The sequence below is a fragment of the Nicotiana tomentosiformis genome, chromosome 6, assembly GCF_000390325.3.
Source record: "Nicotiana tomentosiformis chromosome 6, ASM39032v3, whole genome shotgun sequence".
Lineage (NCBI taxonomy): Eukaryota > Viridiplantae > Streptophyta > Magnoliopsida > Solanales > Solanaceae > Nicotiana > Nicotiana tomentosiformis.
Genome location: NC_090817.1, coordinates 125,848,610 through 125,866,538, shown reverse-complemented (window position 1 = coordinate 125,866,538; position 17,929 = coordinate 125,848,610). Strand labels below are relative to the sequence as shown.

Here is a 17,929-nt window from a genome sequence, read left to right as displayed (position 1 = left end):
TAAGGTATTTTCAGAGTGGGCGTTTCAGTTAATATAGTGGCTTATGGGCCTTAGGGCGATGTGATTTTATGTTAGGATGTCTTGTAGTGAGCTTTGGGTAAGGATCGTTGTGTTCTGACAGAGGGAATTGTTAACTTGAGGGTAATTCAGAAGAAACTCAGAGAAAATAGGACAAATGGGTAATATGCTAGATCAGTATGATAATGGTATGCTCGGTTCTTTTGGTTCTTAGGATGAGGTGGGGCTTTACAGGTATTTTGTGGCAATACTTTCGGATTTGGCAATCTGTGTAGCTTGGTCGAGTTAGAGGAATTCAGTTTTGATAGCTTGGTTATGTGCAAATGAATTTCAAAGTGTTCTTGATAGTTTCTACCATGGTTTGAGCCGGATATTTTCTACCGGTGTGGGGAACGTGTTGTGTATTGTGATTTCCTCCTGTAAAGAAGCAAGAGAAAGGTTTCTAACTAATAGGGTATGAAATTTGCTGGTGACTCAGAGTTTATAATGAGATTCTCGTACTTTTCACATGATAGATGTGGTGTGTTGTGCGGGATATAGATTTACATGTACAAGGTGGCAGCTCATTCTTGAAGGGAAGGTCACGAACTCTTGATAGAATGGTCAGTTTTATATATTTAGATGAATGTTATAACTGCTCGGTAATCCCTGAGAAGGGTACGCATTTCAAAAGGCGCATTGTGTTTTGACTTTCGGATGTCATCGGTATTGCGATACTCACCTAGTTGATAAACTGCTGATATTCAAATTATTGATATGTGGAACGGAAGAATTATGAAAATATTCCTAGTGGGAAGATTATGCATCAAAGATATGTTAGTCATTTGAGTGCTGGAGTTGGGACCAGTTATGATAATTCTTGTGTTCTATGAAATTGGAGACTGGGAGTTCTCAGAAGCATATTGTTTCGGGGTTGCGACCTATTTGAGGTGACTATTTTATTTAAAACTCAGTGGAGGCACTATTTTCGTTAATTATTTATGATAGCTACGCGCTATGAGTGCACACATATGTGAGGTTTGAGCCCATGTGCGGGTATCAGGGAAAGTATTCATACTCAAAAGAATGCTTAGGCAAAGATATGCCTAGAGTTGACTGTTAAGCGTAAAGTTATAACGTTTCTCATATCCGTACCTTTGTCGAGAACTATCTGGACTACACTTGAAGTAACAAATAGGCTAATTCCCATAATAAATTAGGTAGTTACTATTTCTGCATTAACTTGCCGATTTGAGTGGTGATAGCACACTTTGCACCTGCCTACTCTATGACATGTTATTTATACCAGTTCAGGAGTATGAGAATCATAATTCATTTATCATATACATGTGTACTTATTTGATTACTCTTGTATGATATGCTTGGATTAGAGGCATGTGACCATGCCAGGCAGATTAGTTTATTGGCACGTGAGTTGTCCGTGCGGATCCATATACTGATATTATTGGCACATGAGTTGTCCGTGCGGGTCCAGATATTTATATTATTGGCACGTGAGTTATTCGTGCGAGTCCAGATATTGATACTATAGCACGTGAGTTGTCCGTGCGAGTGATGTTAATGTGAGCTCTAGAAGAGCTGGTTACTATTATTAAATTTGTATGTCTTGGTTCTACTACATATAATGAGCTTATAGCATTACAATTGTGGTGGTGCTTGTTGAACTTATAATACGGTTCTCTACTTTAAGACATCTTCCATTTTGGGTAAAAGGTTACGCAGTTGTGGCTTGAGTTGTATTGGTATGGCATGTCAGTGGGATAGTTATGTTTAATAATATATATGGCCATTGACAGTAGTATGGGTACTATCAGGTTTGATTATGGTATAATTGGGAGGATGACATTGAAGCTTAGAAGGTGATTATGGTTCTGGTTGGGACGAGAGAGCTCCATGATTTGTTGATATGATGAGGGGTTATGAGATTCCGTGTGTTTCTTTCTATTATCAGCAATGTATGAAGGTTTTGGAATGAGGTTTGGCTTGATATGGGGTTCAATACTAGTACCGGGTTAGTTGGAGTAGTTACTGTGATCAAGAATGGTGCTGCGAGCATGCAAAATATGTAGTATGTTATGTGAATATATCTGAGGTTATGGTTATGGCTTGATACATCTTGTTCGGACTCATACAGTGTGTAGATGTGAGATTCGTGTCTTGAAAAGAATTCTGGATGTTAGAAATTTGGGTTCCAAGTTTTACGGACTACAGTTAAAGTAATGATCTTCAATTATGTTGTATTGTCAGGCCTATATGGAATAGGGTGACGTGGGGTCACCCCTGGGTACGTGCGTGGTAAGATGAAATAGTGATTTGGTGGCTTGGAAATAACTCTTGGCACGTTCGAGGATGAACGCATGTTTAAGTGGGGGAAATGTAACGACCCGGTCGATCGTTTTGAGTATCATAGCCCTGTTCCCCCATCTACTGCTCAATTTATGTTTTACTGTTATTGTATGACTTTCCGGAGTAATTGGTTCGGGTCCGAAAGGATTTCAGAGTGAAATGAGACACTTAGTCTCATAATTAAAAACTTAAGTTGAAAAAGTTGATCGGATGTTGACTTATGTGTAAACGACCTCAGATTTGAATTCTAATGATTCTAATAGCTCTGTATAGTAATTTTGGACTTAGGAGCGTGTTCGAAAAATTATTTGGAGGTCCGTAGTGGAATTAGGCTTGAAATGGCGAAAGTTGAATTTTTGCGAAGTTTGACCGGGGGTTGACTTTTTGATATTGGGGCCGAAATTCGATTCTGAAAATTGGAATACCTCTATTATGTCATTTATGACTTGTGTGTAAAATTTGAGGTCAGTCGGACTTGATTTGATAGATTTCGGCATTTAAGGTAGAAGTTGGAAATTGATAGTTTTCATTAGGCTTGAATTGGAGTGCGATTTGTATTTTTGTTGTTGTTTGATGTAATTTGAAGTTTCGACTAAGTTCGTATGATATTTTAGGACTTGTTGGTATGATTTGACGGGTCCCAAGGGGCTTGGTTGTATTTTTGAATTATTGGTTGAGAGACTAGTAAAGTTAAAAAAAATGGGAGTTTGACCATGGTCAATATTAGGTCAAGACGACCTGTTTTCAGTATTTTGAGTGCGCGAGTAGGTCCGTAGCATGTTTTATGATTGAAATTCATATATGGTTTGTGTCTGGGAGGTTCCGAATGAGTTTCAGGGTGGTTTCTGATCATTTCGGAGAAGTTTGAGTTTGTTGGTTTCTGGTGAGGTACTGTTCATTCGCAATTGCGAAAACACTGTTCATGGGGGGTATTGTTCATTTGCAAATGCGAACCTGGACAAAATGTTTAAGATCTGAAAATGGGACTTCGTACCATTTTTCATTTTTGACGAATTGGAGCTCAGGAAGAGGTGATTTTTGATAAATTTTCAAGGAAAACTACGGGGTAAATGTTCTTAACTCAATTTTGATTAAAATACCCGAATCCATTGCTGTTTTTATCCCTAAATCAGTGAATTGGATTGAAAATGCTAGAAATTTTCATAGATTTTAACTGAGGATTTGGAGGTCGAGTTGATGTAGGAAATTGGTAAAAATTATATGGTTGGACTCGTGGTTGGATGAGCGTTCATATTTCGTAACTTTTGTCAGGTTCCGAGACATGGGCCCCACGGGCGATTTTTGAGCTAAATTTTATATTTTGCTGGAAAATTAGTATTTTCTTATGGAATTAATTCCAATAAATTTTATTGATTGAATCGAATTAATTGTGGCTAGATTCGACGCGTTTGGAGAAATTACATAGCGGAGTAAGGAATTATACGGTTTGAGGTAAGTAACACTTTTAAACTTGATTTTGAGGGTATGAATCTCCGAATTGGTGTTATACAAACTGTTTGGAGGTGACGCACATGATAGTTGACGAGTGTGTGGATGTGCACCATAGAAATTGTGGCTTGAATAAATCATATGAAGTTGTAAAAATTAAAGAGTCATGTTATTATCTGAACATTTCCCACGTGTTAAAGAAATTGAGTTGAGTCTTTTATTAAAGATCATGTTTAGGCTACGTGTCAATATTATTTAGACCCATGGGGTCGTGTTGCTGTTGAATTAATTATTTCAAAAAAATATAAAATATACATTTCACACTCAGTCATATTCGTCCATTGTGAGGATATTTATGGGATCGAGTTGCGCGCCGCAGCAAGCCATATTAGCTTTATATATGTTATCATTAAATGGATCGGGGCTGCCCGCCTGCAGCAGGCCATAATGGCTTTATACATTATTATTATTATATGGATCGGAGCTGCCCGCCTGCAGCAGGCCTTATAGGCTTTACAATTTTATAGACCGGGATTGCCTGCCTGCAGCAGGCCTTATAGGCTTTACTATTTTATGGATCGGGGTTGCCCTCCTGCAGCAGGCCTTATAGGCTTTATTATTTTACGGATCGGGACTGCCCGCCTGCAGTAGGCCATAAAGGTTTTATATCACGCTTGGGCTGAAGGAGCCCCTCCGGAGTTTGTACACACCCACAGTGAGCATAGATGATTATATATATTCGTGATGGATTTCCCAGGACATGGACTTGCCTTACTTATTTATATTGTAATGAATTTACCTGGACATGGATATTGTCCGTATCACTTACATTTGGGGATAAATTACTCCAGGGCTCGATTGGACTTATACGGTACTGAGTGACTGACTGTCGGTCGATGTGTATATATATATGGGTTGGAACACCCCTGTGCTGGATTGGCCATAAACAGTACCGAGTGACTGAATAATTTGTGACCAGTATTTACATGAGGTCTTTCTACTGAGATGTCATATTCCTCATATCATGCAGTATTGATCTATTTCACTTGTACTGAGATTAACTGTTGAACTTGAAAGCATGCCTATATTTTTGTACCATTATTTATACTGGACTGTACCTGCGGAGCTCGTCACTACTTTCAGCCCAGAGGTTAGTCTTGCTACTTATTGAGTTAGTTATACTCATACTATACTCTGCACCTCGTGTGCAGATTCAGGTGCTCCCGGATTCGGCGGCTGCTAGATTTCGAAGTTAATTCTGTTGGGTACTATCAAGGTTGTTGCTTGACGTCCGTAGACTTGATTCCTTTCTTGTTTAATTATTGTACTGTTCTATATTTTCAGACAGTGATTTTATAAGTCAGACTTTGTATTCATATTAGATGATCATGTACTCAGTGACACCAGATTTTGGGGACTGATTTTTATCTAGAATTCTTCCGTTGAATTTAAATATTTGTTTTCAAACCTAAAAGATATGGTGGTTTATTGAGATTGCCGGCTTACCTAGTAGTGAGATAGGCGCCATCACGACAGGTGAGATTTTGGGTCGCGACAGACTTGATGTCAAACGACACTTGAGGCAAATATTATAAGTTTTATTTAAAACTTATATTGATAATAAAGAGATTATACATTTGAGCTCTATTATTATCTTCATTTTATAACATGGGAAATATAATATTTTAAAATTTTAATATTTTGACATAACACGTGTTAAATCTGTAAGGATTGGAATCTCATTTTGTTAATTGCTTTACTATGAAATGAGAAAGGATTTCATTTAATTTTGTTCAAATGGTTCGAATTGACTATAAATATCATAATTTGTAAAATAAATAGTTTGAGGCTATTTGGCTATGAATATATTTTTGGAGTATTAAATATTTTGGGAGTTACTTGTGTTCACTGATATTGGCTTTGAATATATTGTGTTCGTCGTCATGAAACTACACCTGTCGGTATAGGCGTAGATGGCTATTTTGTAGTATAGACTACGACAAAGTGCTCTCCCTCGAGAGGGTACTATTTTGTGCTATTATTAGCATGGCCGAGTCGATTCGTACGACACTACGATGAAACGACCTGAGCAAGTAGTGTATATGATACTTGCCGCTAGGTATATAACCTAGTTGACCTTCTTGTATCGGTGATGGTATAGTACTCCCGGTGAAAGGTAAGACTGATTTTCTTATGTTTAGGCCTAAGGAGCCGAAAGTGATTTTAATGACTTGATGAAATTGAAATAATTCTATATGATCTTTATTAAAAACCATGAATTGATATAAATATTTTAAAAGTTTATATCATGGTTGACATTTCACTTGTCTTTTCATATAAAATGACAAAAGGCGTGAATTAATATAATTATTACTCCCTCTGTTTCAAATTAGATGAGGTACTTTCATTTTTAGTCTGTTCCAAAATAAATGACACATTTCTAAATTTGGAAATAATTCAAATTTAAACTCTTCATTTTACCTATTTTACCCTTAATGAGAAGCTTTTATAACCACACAAATGTCATGATTCCACAAAACTTTTACCCCTTAAGCTTTTAAGACCACAAGTTTCAAAAATTTTCTTTTTTTCTTAAACTCCGTGTCGAGTCAAACTACCTCATCTAAATTAAAACGGATGGAGTACTATTTTGTATGAGATATTGTTTGCTTTATTTTTATCAAACCTTGTCCTAGGAACTTGAGTTAGAGAGAGTTTATGACACTTATTGAGTATCATTGTGGCGTACTCAGCCCTTAGGGCCCCCTCTTCACGGTCCCGTTTTCTTTACGTGTTTCAAGATAAGGTATGGCACGTGATATGTGGACATGCCTAGGATGACTCTCTTTTCGAGGTATGATGAAGCACTACTTTTATTCCGTGGTAGCTATCATATTATTTCTTATTATTTTCTTTTGTTGGAATTATTCCAAGTGTTGGTTCTATTCTTTGGTATAGAGGCTCCATAGATAGTTGCATTGGATTGTAAAAATAGGATTGTGAACGTGGTGCATAAAGAAATAATTATTTAATTTGGTTATATCATTTTTATGAAAAGTTTCATGTATCATTTTGGAAATAAAAAAAATATATTTTGTGACTTGATTTGAAAATGTACAAGATTTTCAATTGGCTTCCATAATTATACTTGGTCTTGACATATGATTTGGTTCGCTCGGGTCAGGTAATGTGCCGAGTGCCGGTCACATGGATTTGGGTTGTGACATTAGCCGAGTTAATTAGAGTAGTAGTTTAATGCTCCAGACAATCAATTCAATGAATCTAATTAGGCTGAGAGCATTCATAATGCGCTGTACATATTCTAAATTATTCTGCAGTTTCATTTTCACATCTCAATTAAGTTTCTTTCATCTTCAATAGTAGTAATGCAAGTTGTCAGCTATAAATTTTCTTAATTACATATTACTCAGAAGCAAATTTTCAGTTTTGGTTCTTCATCTCCATGGTAATAGGAATATTTTTGCAGTTAAAGTTTTTTTTCACTCACATCAATTGTCTACTGTATCACATTTCTCTTATTTCTGTCAAAAATTCCTTTTTCCCCAAATGATCCATTGATTTTTCCACTTCACCTACTTCACTCTACAATAGATTACAGGTTTACTTTTTATTTTTTACTTTGTTCTCGGTTTCACTCTGCAATAGATCACATCTCTTTTTTGTCACTTCACTTTGTGATTCCTGCATTTTCACATTTTCGGTTTCGCTCTTCACATCATTTTGGGTGTTGTATAACAAAGTGATGGATGGTAAGACATGGGGGAAAAGATGTCATTTCTTGTCTTTTCAACTTCACATTTGCAAGTTGCATGTGAAATTTTAGTTTTCCTATAATTCTAGGATCTGTTTTAATTTTGTATGTCAGTTTTGTCTTATGATTTGTGATCTCTCTTTAAACTCTTCAAAGATTATATCATCGTTTTGAATTTTCTCATGGCCAAAGGGCACATGCATATATATATATATATATATCAGTATATCTTTCGGCAGCTATTATGTCTGTACAAATACTTAATTATTACAAAGTGTAGGTGTACATAATGATTTACTAGCCATCCTAGGGAAGGCGTAGGTTGATTGAATTTCTTGATAGTTTCTACAAATATTTTTTTATTCAATAACAACTTCTAGATTTTTATGCAGGTATAAAAAGGAGAAGTCATCAATCTTTTAAAAAGAAGGCTTCACATTTAAATTATATGTTGTTGACATGCAAAAACATATGTTGTCAAGTTGAATACTTGATATATTATAAGAATTGCATAATTGAAATCGTTTGAACATTATTTTTCTAAGTTCATTCGACAATAATTTTTCTATATGCTTTTGCTTTGCAATGATAATAAATATCGGTCAAATAGGCTCGCCATTCTTTAGTTTGAGCTTGCATTTTTCCCTTTAATTTTTGCAACATATCGCATACTTATTATAATAATTTTAAAATATTTGTACGAATTAGTATGAGATACACGTGCAACGCACATGTCCAGAAACTAGTTAAATTAAATAAATTCAAAGAAGTTTGTCGCTATAACGGTCTGTGAAAGATAAAACGGTTCAGCACCTTTTCTGTTTGTATTAGTGGATGCTCCTTGAAAATCTAAACCATCCATCCTTTATTTTTTGACGATCAAGAAATCTCTGAGTACTAGTGCGCCACGAGTCGATACTCGGGTCATAATGAGCATGTTCCTTTACCCTTCACTTAAATACCTTTATTTTTTGACGATCAAGAAATCTCTGAGTACTAGTGCGCCACGAGTCGATACTCGGGTCATAATGAGCATGTTCCTTTACCCTTCACTTAAATACAAGGCTTTTGTCTGCAATAAGGTTCAAACGCTTATGTACACCTAAAGGAAAGAACCAAGGACGGTCTTAGCCATTCCTCTATTTTTCTTTTTCCTCTTTTTTGAATTATCACTTGTTCATGCATCACATGATAAGACTTGAGAGTACTAAGCGAGGAACCATTCTTTAAGCTGGTTAATGGATATGAAATCTGTCCGAATGGTTCTCACTGAGTTGCAAAACCATCACCAGAAATGAATAAAAGCTGCCTTTGTACTCACAAGAAAAAAGACGAGCAAAGGATCATTATCTCCTACACTGAAACGACAAATTCTTCAAACAAGTACTACACTGAAAGCTCAGTTGAGAGCATCCCGAGCTAAATGATACTTCCCATAATTCATCAATTGTATCTCATTTTGTTATAATTTGAACATAAAGTTATTGCGTAGCTCAGTATTAAGTTATACACTCATGGGGATGGTCCAATTGGATTATGGGCCTCAATGTCCACATGCCTAATGCCAGGAACTATTTCCTGGATTTCCTTTTCTAGCCGATCAACTTCACTCCCTAGTGCTGTGACAACTTCCTCACCTGCCAAGAAACAAAAAAGTTTCATAGCATGTAATATGCGCAATTCACAATCATACCTCCAAAGTTATGCATACCATAGATTGACATCAGTTTCAGTAATGCTGCATCATCCTTCTGCTCTGAAGCCTCCCGAAACTACATATGAAAAAGAGAAAATAAGTGGCTATTATTTTTCAATAATGCTTGTACCTATCAAAATATAATGCTTGCAGACTGCATGGCCCTAAGGGTGAAGAAGAAAGTGAAATAATGTTTATGGTCTTCATAATTTAAGCTGAAGCTATGACAATTCAAGAACTATGTCAGCATTGTTCAGCAAAATCAAATAGAGATGAGCTAACTGATCTTCAAGAATGTTACAGCAAGAAATCATTTCGAAAAATATACTGCGAGAACAATGTGCCATGCAGATATTACATCACTTCAACAAAAGGCAAAAAAAAAAACAATGTGCCAAGCAGATATATTATTATATTCTAAGAATTTATGTTGATTTTTATTACACCTTCCCAAAGAGAAGTCATCTTGAGAAACAACAAGATAGCGCCGAAGACGTGTCATCACAAGGGCATGGTAAAGAAGTGTTCAATCTTTCTATTTTAGAAGAGAGAAAGTAGTCTAAATTTTCAGTGCCTTCTTCTATCAACCCATTGATGTTGTCAGCTATTGAAATGCAAAAACAGGATGCCCCCCCCCCCCCCCTCAAACCCCCAATGAGGGGCGGTGTGGGGGGAGAATAAAAAGTTTGCATGGAAAACTAATAACCTGCTTAGCCCACACTTCACGTCCAGCTCTCTCTAGATAATTTTGAACCAGCACTACGCCATTGAAGTCTGCAATATAAAGCAACATATTAGAAGAGGTACCTTAAAGAAACTGAAGAATAGAAATGAAGAACCATATCCCATCACCTATCTCCGCCTTAAACCTAAAGAACCCAGGTCCAATCACCTCACTTTTGCAATCATAAATGGAATCAACAACCTGTAGCAAGTATAGTTTGGATGGTTTAGTTAGGCAAACAGGTTAGCAGAGAAGAGCGATTCAGCAACAACATACTGGATCATTTTTCAGGAACTGCAGAACCCTGTCCATGTCATTGTCATCAATTGCTCTACCAATCAAAGCATGGCGATTTCTCTGAATCAGAAATATCGCAACCTGCATTCCAAATTGCATATTAAACCTCCCCTTTTTCAAAGCTTAAGTTTGAGATGACGGCAAAGAATATGCTCTCTCTCCTCTCCCCCTCCAAAAAAAGTAATTGTGGTAAGCGTAAAGACATCAGACAATTATTACTGACAACCAAGTTTAGCCACCCATATCATCAGTCACTGTAACAATCACAATCACAACAAGATCACATAAAGTGCATCATTCTAACACTGGAAAGCATTCCGTGAGATGGGTCTTCAAAATTTCACTTTTCTCAATCAACATCTCCTATACGCTACTTCACGACAACCCAAGTTACTTTGATGCCAGTCTTAACTTTAGAATTAAGATATAAGAGCTAAGAACAACAACCACTCTATTCCTGTCTAGCTAGAATTGGCAATATGAATCATCAATATCTATCCTGCTGCATTTTGATCCATTCCATTCTAATACTCATTTTTTTTGTCTTTTAGGACAAAGTAGAGGTTCTCTAAGACCACGGATTCACTAAATATCAAGCTTATCCCTACACGATCATACAATCTCTAACTAAGCTAAAGGGCTCCCATTAAACAGCATCACGCAGGACCTACTATAAGTGTACCGACAACGAATAAACTTTAATCGTAAGCAGTTGGTTTCTCCTATATGGATACTTTGTTACAATTATATTTTGTTCTTCACCAAGTCCACATGGGTTCTAAGAAATTGTAGGTTTTTTGACACAACTTCCCTCCCTATGATCTAACCTCGTCCTTTATTCTAAAATCAATTTTAGTCTGCCTCGTCCTTTTTAATACCTCCACAATTCATGTTGTCACACCTATGGACCGGTGCATTTGGAGGTCAACATTCGACATTACAAAACCATGTCATGCAACCTTCTCTCAGTTTTCCCTCAAATCATGCTAGTTTCACCTTCTGGCGCATGTGATCATTTCAAATCTTATCTAATCTTGTATAATAGCACATCTATCTTAACATTTGCATGTTTATAATACTCATCTCACCGATATGGTGGTTCTAAGAGGCCAATATTCACTCTCATATGACATTGTTGGACTCACAACATTGGTGATAACTTTTGTGACATCTTTAATAGTGCAGCCATGTTTCTAATAAATCATACTTGATGTAATGTATCATACAATTCATTATGTTAGTAGTCACAACACTGTGAACGCTCAGTATCAACCTCGACCTCCTGCTGTACACAAAATAACTAATAGGAAGGACCAAAGTACGAGTGTTTACTACAATCTGTAGGTTGTCACCAAATTCTCAACTTTGTGCACATGCAGAACAGATATATTTACAATCCCTAACTTCAACTAAAAGATCAATTTTGAACTCTAATTTTTTAATATGCTGATAGCTGACACACACTGAAAATACATATAGATTACAATGCTTGAACTTCAGCACAGGTTTAAGGTTTAGCATCACATACCATTCCTAGAAGGTTTAGCATCACATACCATTCCTAGAAGGTTGCCCACTATAATGGAACCAATGGGATCATAAATTGGATTTCCAGTGGCATTTACAGCAACCAGTGATGCAGCAGCAATGGCTAGGCCTGTAACTGCAGCACCATCCTACAAATTGAACATACATTACAGATCACTGACAAAGAGATCATGAGTAGGAGCTCAAGAAAACATGTTGGTCACCTCAGTCATGACAGCCACAGCTGTAGGATCATGGCCACGCCAAATATAATCTCTCACTGTCATTCCTTCTGCGGCAGCTCCTTTTTGGACAGCTTGTATAGCTACAATGAGAGAAATACCTAAAAGAAGTCCAGGGTCAGGAACGAAATGTAGAGGGAGATAAGGGGTAAAAACCATAACAGTAATGAAATTCTAGCTACTTGTATTCATTGGAGATTAGAGAAGAATTTGTACCCTCTATAATGAATGAGCCACCAATCACCAGTGCTGCATATCCAATATTTGCAGGTTGCTGAAACATATACATACAAAGAAATACAGTTCTGGTTGATGTGAAAGCACAGTATTCAACAACAGATGATGGATCACTGTATTTCAATTAAAGTACCTCAGAAGTCCACAAGTTTTGAACTCCATGAACTATTGTAGCACCACAACCAAGACAAAATATACCAACAGCAGATATTAAAGACCAGACAAATCTTTCCTTGGAGTAGCCGTATCTGCAGAGATAAAAATAAGAATTCAAAAAGTTCATAAGCCTCTATAGCTCCAAAACACATGTCACAAGAAAAAGAGCAACTATTCCACTCTAGCGGTGGTCTAAGATCTTTCATTCATCATGTGTTTGATATAGTGTTGTTAAGCCTTGCACAGGCATGTATATGTGAAAACCAAATATCTTGTATGATACAGTTGCACATTCACCAAATAAATGGTAAATATGTTCATTTTGCAATGCAAGCAAATACTACTATACTGGAAACTTGAAGTGTGCTAAATACAAGAGAAATTTAAATTTATAAATAAAAAAAAATGGTGCCTGCAATGTCAAGGTATTGAGACTTACGGGTGGATAGCATCTGGTGCACGTCTGGAGCTATTTAAACCATACGCAAGAAGTGCCTACAAAGTGAGCAATCAACATTGTTTGACTGATGAAGTTTTAGAGATGGAACTTTGCACATACCAGGCCGTGTTAGTTTAAAAGATGTGCAATACCTGATTTGCAAAGTCTGCAACTGAATGTACAACTTCAGCCAACATGACATGGCTGGAACTGACAAACCAGACCCCAAACTTCAGGGAAAAGACAAGAAAATTGCACCATAAAGCTGTTGTGACTGCTCGCTGGCTACGGCAACAGAAAAAGAAGAAATTAAGGTGACATAGCATAGAGATTCATAGTTTTAGCAAAGAGAATTATTTTCCTGTTTTTGATCGATGGTAGGTTGTCACGATTGTAAAAGAGAAGGTTTTGATGTATGCATTTTAATCCAGAGAAACTACAAATAACTTTGAGACTGAAGTCATTTTCCACTATGCAATAAGAAACACTTCTATGTCCGACCAAATGGAGTCCAAATTAAGCAGAATGGAGACATCCACTTAATGTTATTGAATGCCATCTGATTGATTCTGGAATTATCACTTACTCCCACCTTCAAGTTTAACTTCAAAGTTTCTGGAATGCCATCTGATTTGTGGCAGTTTAACTTCAAAGTTTCAACCCCTCTAGGATCTCAAATTACAGACATGTCCTTTTACCGGATGTAAGCAAAAGGACGTCATTATTGGTCGGACACACGAGGGACTAACAAATGGATCAGAAAATAACTCGCCAAACATATATGAGGGATTAGTTATGCGCCTAACAGCACAATAAGGTTAAATTTGCAGATTCTAGAAACCAGTAAGGCCATTTATGCAATTGTTGTGCCTTAAAAGAAAATAGAAGAGCATCATATATGAGGAGAACAACACACGTTACCCATGATCATCCACCTCAATCGTCCTTATCTTCTTAGCTCTGGAAATCAAACCTGCAAAAGAGCAATTCTGTTAAACATAATCCTAAAACTACACAAAGTGAACAACTCTATTTAAATATAGAGACTAATATTTTGCTCACCCCGGCTGAAGAACAGATGACTATTTCTTCTGGAAATTGAAGACAATAAGACTACATTTCGTGAGGAATTAACCGAGAATATACTGCGCAATGCAAATGAAGACGGTGACGGAATTCCTCCACTGATCTGGGAGCTCGGATTGCAATGAAATTTATGGTAAGCATCGAAATGATGTTCAGTTTCTTCTTCTTGGAGTTTAGATGGGCAAAAGTGAAAATTATCAAAATCAAATTTCTTTTGTAAAGGTGAGAGCGCTGCAGATAGAGAACCGGAATGGGAGCCTTGATAGGTATGGCGAAAGCGGCGAAGAGCAGAGAGAACACGAGGGGTAGGCATCAATGCGTGAAAAAGAAGACTGATGTAATCTAAAAATAGTTGGCACTTCCCCTAAAGGTGGGTTTAGGGTTCTATATTTGAGGAGCTCTATTCAAGCTCATTGCTTACAGAAATGAAGTTGCAAATGGAAATGGAGAGGGAGTTGAGAATCGGAAAGTCCTCTCAAGCAAGAAATTCTCCATAGGCAAAACCGCAAAAGGAGCATATTCCCCAAATGCGTCGTCCCGTCAAACTTTTGTGAACATTATGTTGGGCCTCTGCCGTCAATTAACTGAGGACTCGCGCAACAGCCTCCAGCACCTGTTATGTTTGCCTTTGGTTAGATAACACTTTGGCAGAATATATTAGGAAAAATAATACATATATTAATTTTAATATTATTTAATTTTTTATTATACTTGTACTAATTATATACCTTATTTAATATTATTTTTATATATAGCAACCTATAGTATTAGTAATATTATAATTTTTAATATATGGATAAGCATATATAAAGATAAACTTTCCTTTCAAAACCTTTAATACACCAAACTAAACAGTCGACAAGAACTAATCTCAACATAACAAATCTCAATTTTACTAATATACCATATTCAATACTCTTCTCGTACAACCTACCAAACGACCTCAGAATTACGGTTTGCTTGTCTTTTCGAAAAAATAATCATTAAAATCCCAATGCTTTTTGAGGTTCATATAAGGTTAAAATTAAAACGGAAAAGGGTCTAAACTACCCCTACCGTTTACTAAATGGTTTGCAAATACCCCCCGTCCATCTATCCGTTCAAAAAAGCACATGACAGTAATTCTATTAATAAAATTACCATCGTGTCTAATGGCAGATCCTATGGGCCTACAATTTAATGATGTGACGGTTATCTCGGGCTGAAACAAAAAAGAGAAAATGGCATAATGTGACAACACATGACAGGAATTGACAATTTTGAGTCTTATATTAGGTCTGGCAAAGATAACCCCACACAATTGGCATTATATAGCCAAATCCTAAAAAAACTACTCTCTTATATATTCTCTCTCAAACAATTGGCCCCAAACCGTCTGCTCTCCCCTCCTTCGCCGCTCATTTCTCTTATTGTTCATTGCTTCCCTCCCCCTTTCTCTCCTTGTATTTCTTCTTCTATCTCTTCTCTTTCGCTCTCATAATTTAGCAAAAAATTCATGCAAATTATGCAAAAAAAAAAACAGTGAAATGAAAAGGTAAGGTTGATCTCACATCAGAGAAAATCAGAAGCAAAAACTAAGAGGAAAAAAAAATACATTTCAACTTTGTTTTTCTTCTCTCTTCTTTTTCTTTGTTGGATTGAATGAATGGGTGTGATTGAAATTGGTTGAAAATACCTAAACGAGGCTATATGCAAAATTTGAGCAAGATTAGAAGTAATTTAGACTGGTTTCACGTAAAACATCAGACCTAAAATCCAACTGCGACATGTATATATCATGTTGTATATCGTGTACATCAGTGTATATCACACATAGGTTTTTAAGGACATCTGTGTATATCACTTTGTATATCGTGTTCATAGGTTTTTAAGGACATCTGTGTATATCACTTTGTATATCGTGTATACAATACAATTTATTTATTAACGCCCTTGTATATCATATTGTATACCATAAATATAACACAAATTTTTATGGATATACACATGACATACATGAGATATCACTGATGTATATAGATATATACACGGGATACACATGTGGGGTCGTCTTGAACTTGAGTTTTCAATCGAAAATGTGTTATACAAAGAAGGAAAATAAAATTGTAATATACTTTTTGATATACCCATTATTATTATGTTATACACTGTGATATACAAATAATATAATTATTATTGGGTTATATATATATATATATATTTGGATATATAGATAAAAAACTTAAAAAATAATTAAAAAATATTTGGGAGTTTTTTCGGTTACTACTGAAGGAAATGGAACCTAATTTATAAGATGATGGTTGCTATGAGACAAGAGAGAGAGGGTTTTAAATATATTTTTCTATTTTTAAGGAAAATAATTTTGATGGGGCTTATTTTTAGGATGGTGGTTGAGCCATTAGAAGAGAGGGAATAATTTTAGGCTACCATATGCCAAATCCTAAAACGTTGAATTTTTTATGCCAATTGTTGGACCTAGTTGTCATGCCATGCCAAATCCCAACAAAAAGGGGAACTTTACATAACTGTCACAGTTTAAAAGAAATATAATAAATTCTTAGCATAAAACCCAATATTACAGTTGTGACAGAAAAATATTTATACTTGTAGCACACAATTCCATTAAAATAGGAATATTAATTATTAATCCCTAAACATAAGAAATTTGAATGGAAAGTCAATAATTCTTTGTACAAAAATCATGCCTTTTTTCTCTTTATCTATTAGTTTTCCTTCTTTTTCTTCATCTTCTTAAATTTGTTTTCTGTCGAAGCCAATATATTTTCTAAATTTGTTCCATTCGTTTTCTTTTTAATTATCTTTATTATGTTTTTCTCTTCTTTCTTTCTTCCTTTCTTAACATAAAGATCTTACTTCGATAATAATATATGTTAATACATACAAAACATATATAAAAAAAAATATACATTGAATTAACACATATAAAATACATAAAAATACATCTTTAATTAAGATGACACTTAGACATGTGAAATATACATAAAAAAATATATCTTAAATTTAATTAAGATGGCATATAAATATACATAAAAAATACATCCAGAATTAAAATGGCACTTGACGTATAAAATATATTTGAAATATACATTAAAAATACATCTTATAATAAGATGGCACTTCACAAATAAATATACAAAAATTATATACATAAAAATATATTTTGAATTAAAGTGATATTTGATATACAAAGTATAAAATACGTATAAATTCATACATCTTGAATTTAGGTGGCACACATATGCATCAGATTTTAAAAAATGGAGTGAAAAAGATGAATGTTGAAAAGGGAGAATGGAGATGAACGAAAAAAGTAATTCCTGTGATTAGTGAGTCAGTTAACTTATTAAATGTTGAGCTTAATTTTTATAATATGCTAATAATAAAAAAAATTATACTTTATGAAATAAACAATAAATGATGTTATTTTTTAAATAATAGTTAAAAAATAATCAAGCTGTAAAAACTCCAACAAGGAAAAAATAGGTCTTATTTCGACCCATTTACCTTATCCAACCCTAAGTTTTCTTGTCTGTGTCAAAAAATTACATTAATCCATCTGACCCCAGGTTTTCTTTCCTCATTAGAAAATGAAATTTTAATGTAAGAGACCAAATGAGAGCAGCAGCAAAAGAATCAGTCTAATTCTAATTCCTTTTGGGTATCTAGAGAAGCAGTAGTGTTCATTGTGTTAATACACACAAGAAAGCTCATTTTGGTCATCACTCTTATTATCCCACAACAATTCTACTGGTTCAGTGCCTAATTCAAAGCAATCAGTACATAAACAGAGTAGTGTCCAATGGAAGCAAATGAAGAATTCATCAGCAGCAGCTAGTTTTTACACATCGCAAAAGCCACCATTGAGAAAGAATTATGGACCAGGGCCTAATTATGGTAATGTTATTTGGATTAGTCCAAT

General features: G+C 35.4%; 1 protein-coding gene across 1 annotated transcript; it reads right to left on the bottom strand.

The window, feature by feature from the left end:
• Positions 1-8,880: 8,880 nt before the first annotated feature.
• LOC104084832 (metal tolerance protein C4) lies at positions 8,881-14,607 on the bottom strand. The gene is made up of 13 exons (XM_009588790.4): positions 13,966-14,607; positions 13,825-13,876; positions 13,056-13,188; positions 12,904-12,959; positions 12,442-12,556; positions 12,288-12,345; positions 12,054-12,172; positions 11,859-11,978; positions 10,282-10,383; positions 10,134-10,206; positions 9,988-10,055; positions 9,297-9,357; positions 8,881-9,222 (listed from the first exon to the last, which is right to left on the bottom strand). The coding sequence occupies exons 1-13, from the start codon at positions 14,300-14,302 to the stop codon at positions 9,098-9,100; spliced, it is 1,419 nt and encodes a 472-aa protein (XP_009587085.1). The 5' UTR covers positions 14,303-14,607; the 3' UTR covers positions 8,881-9,097.
• Positions 14,608-17,929: the final 3,322 nt, after the last annotated feature.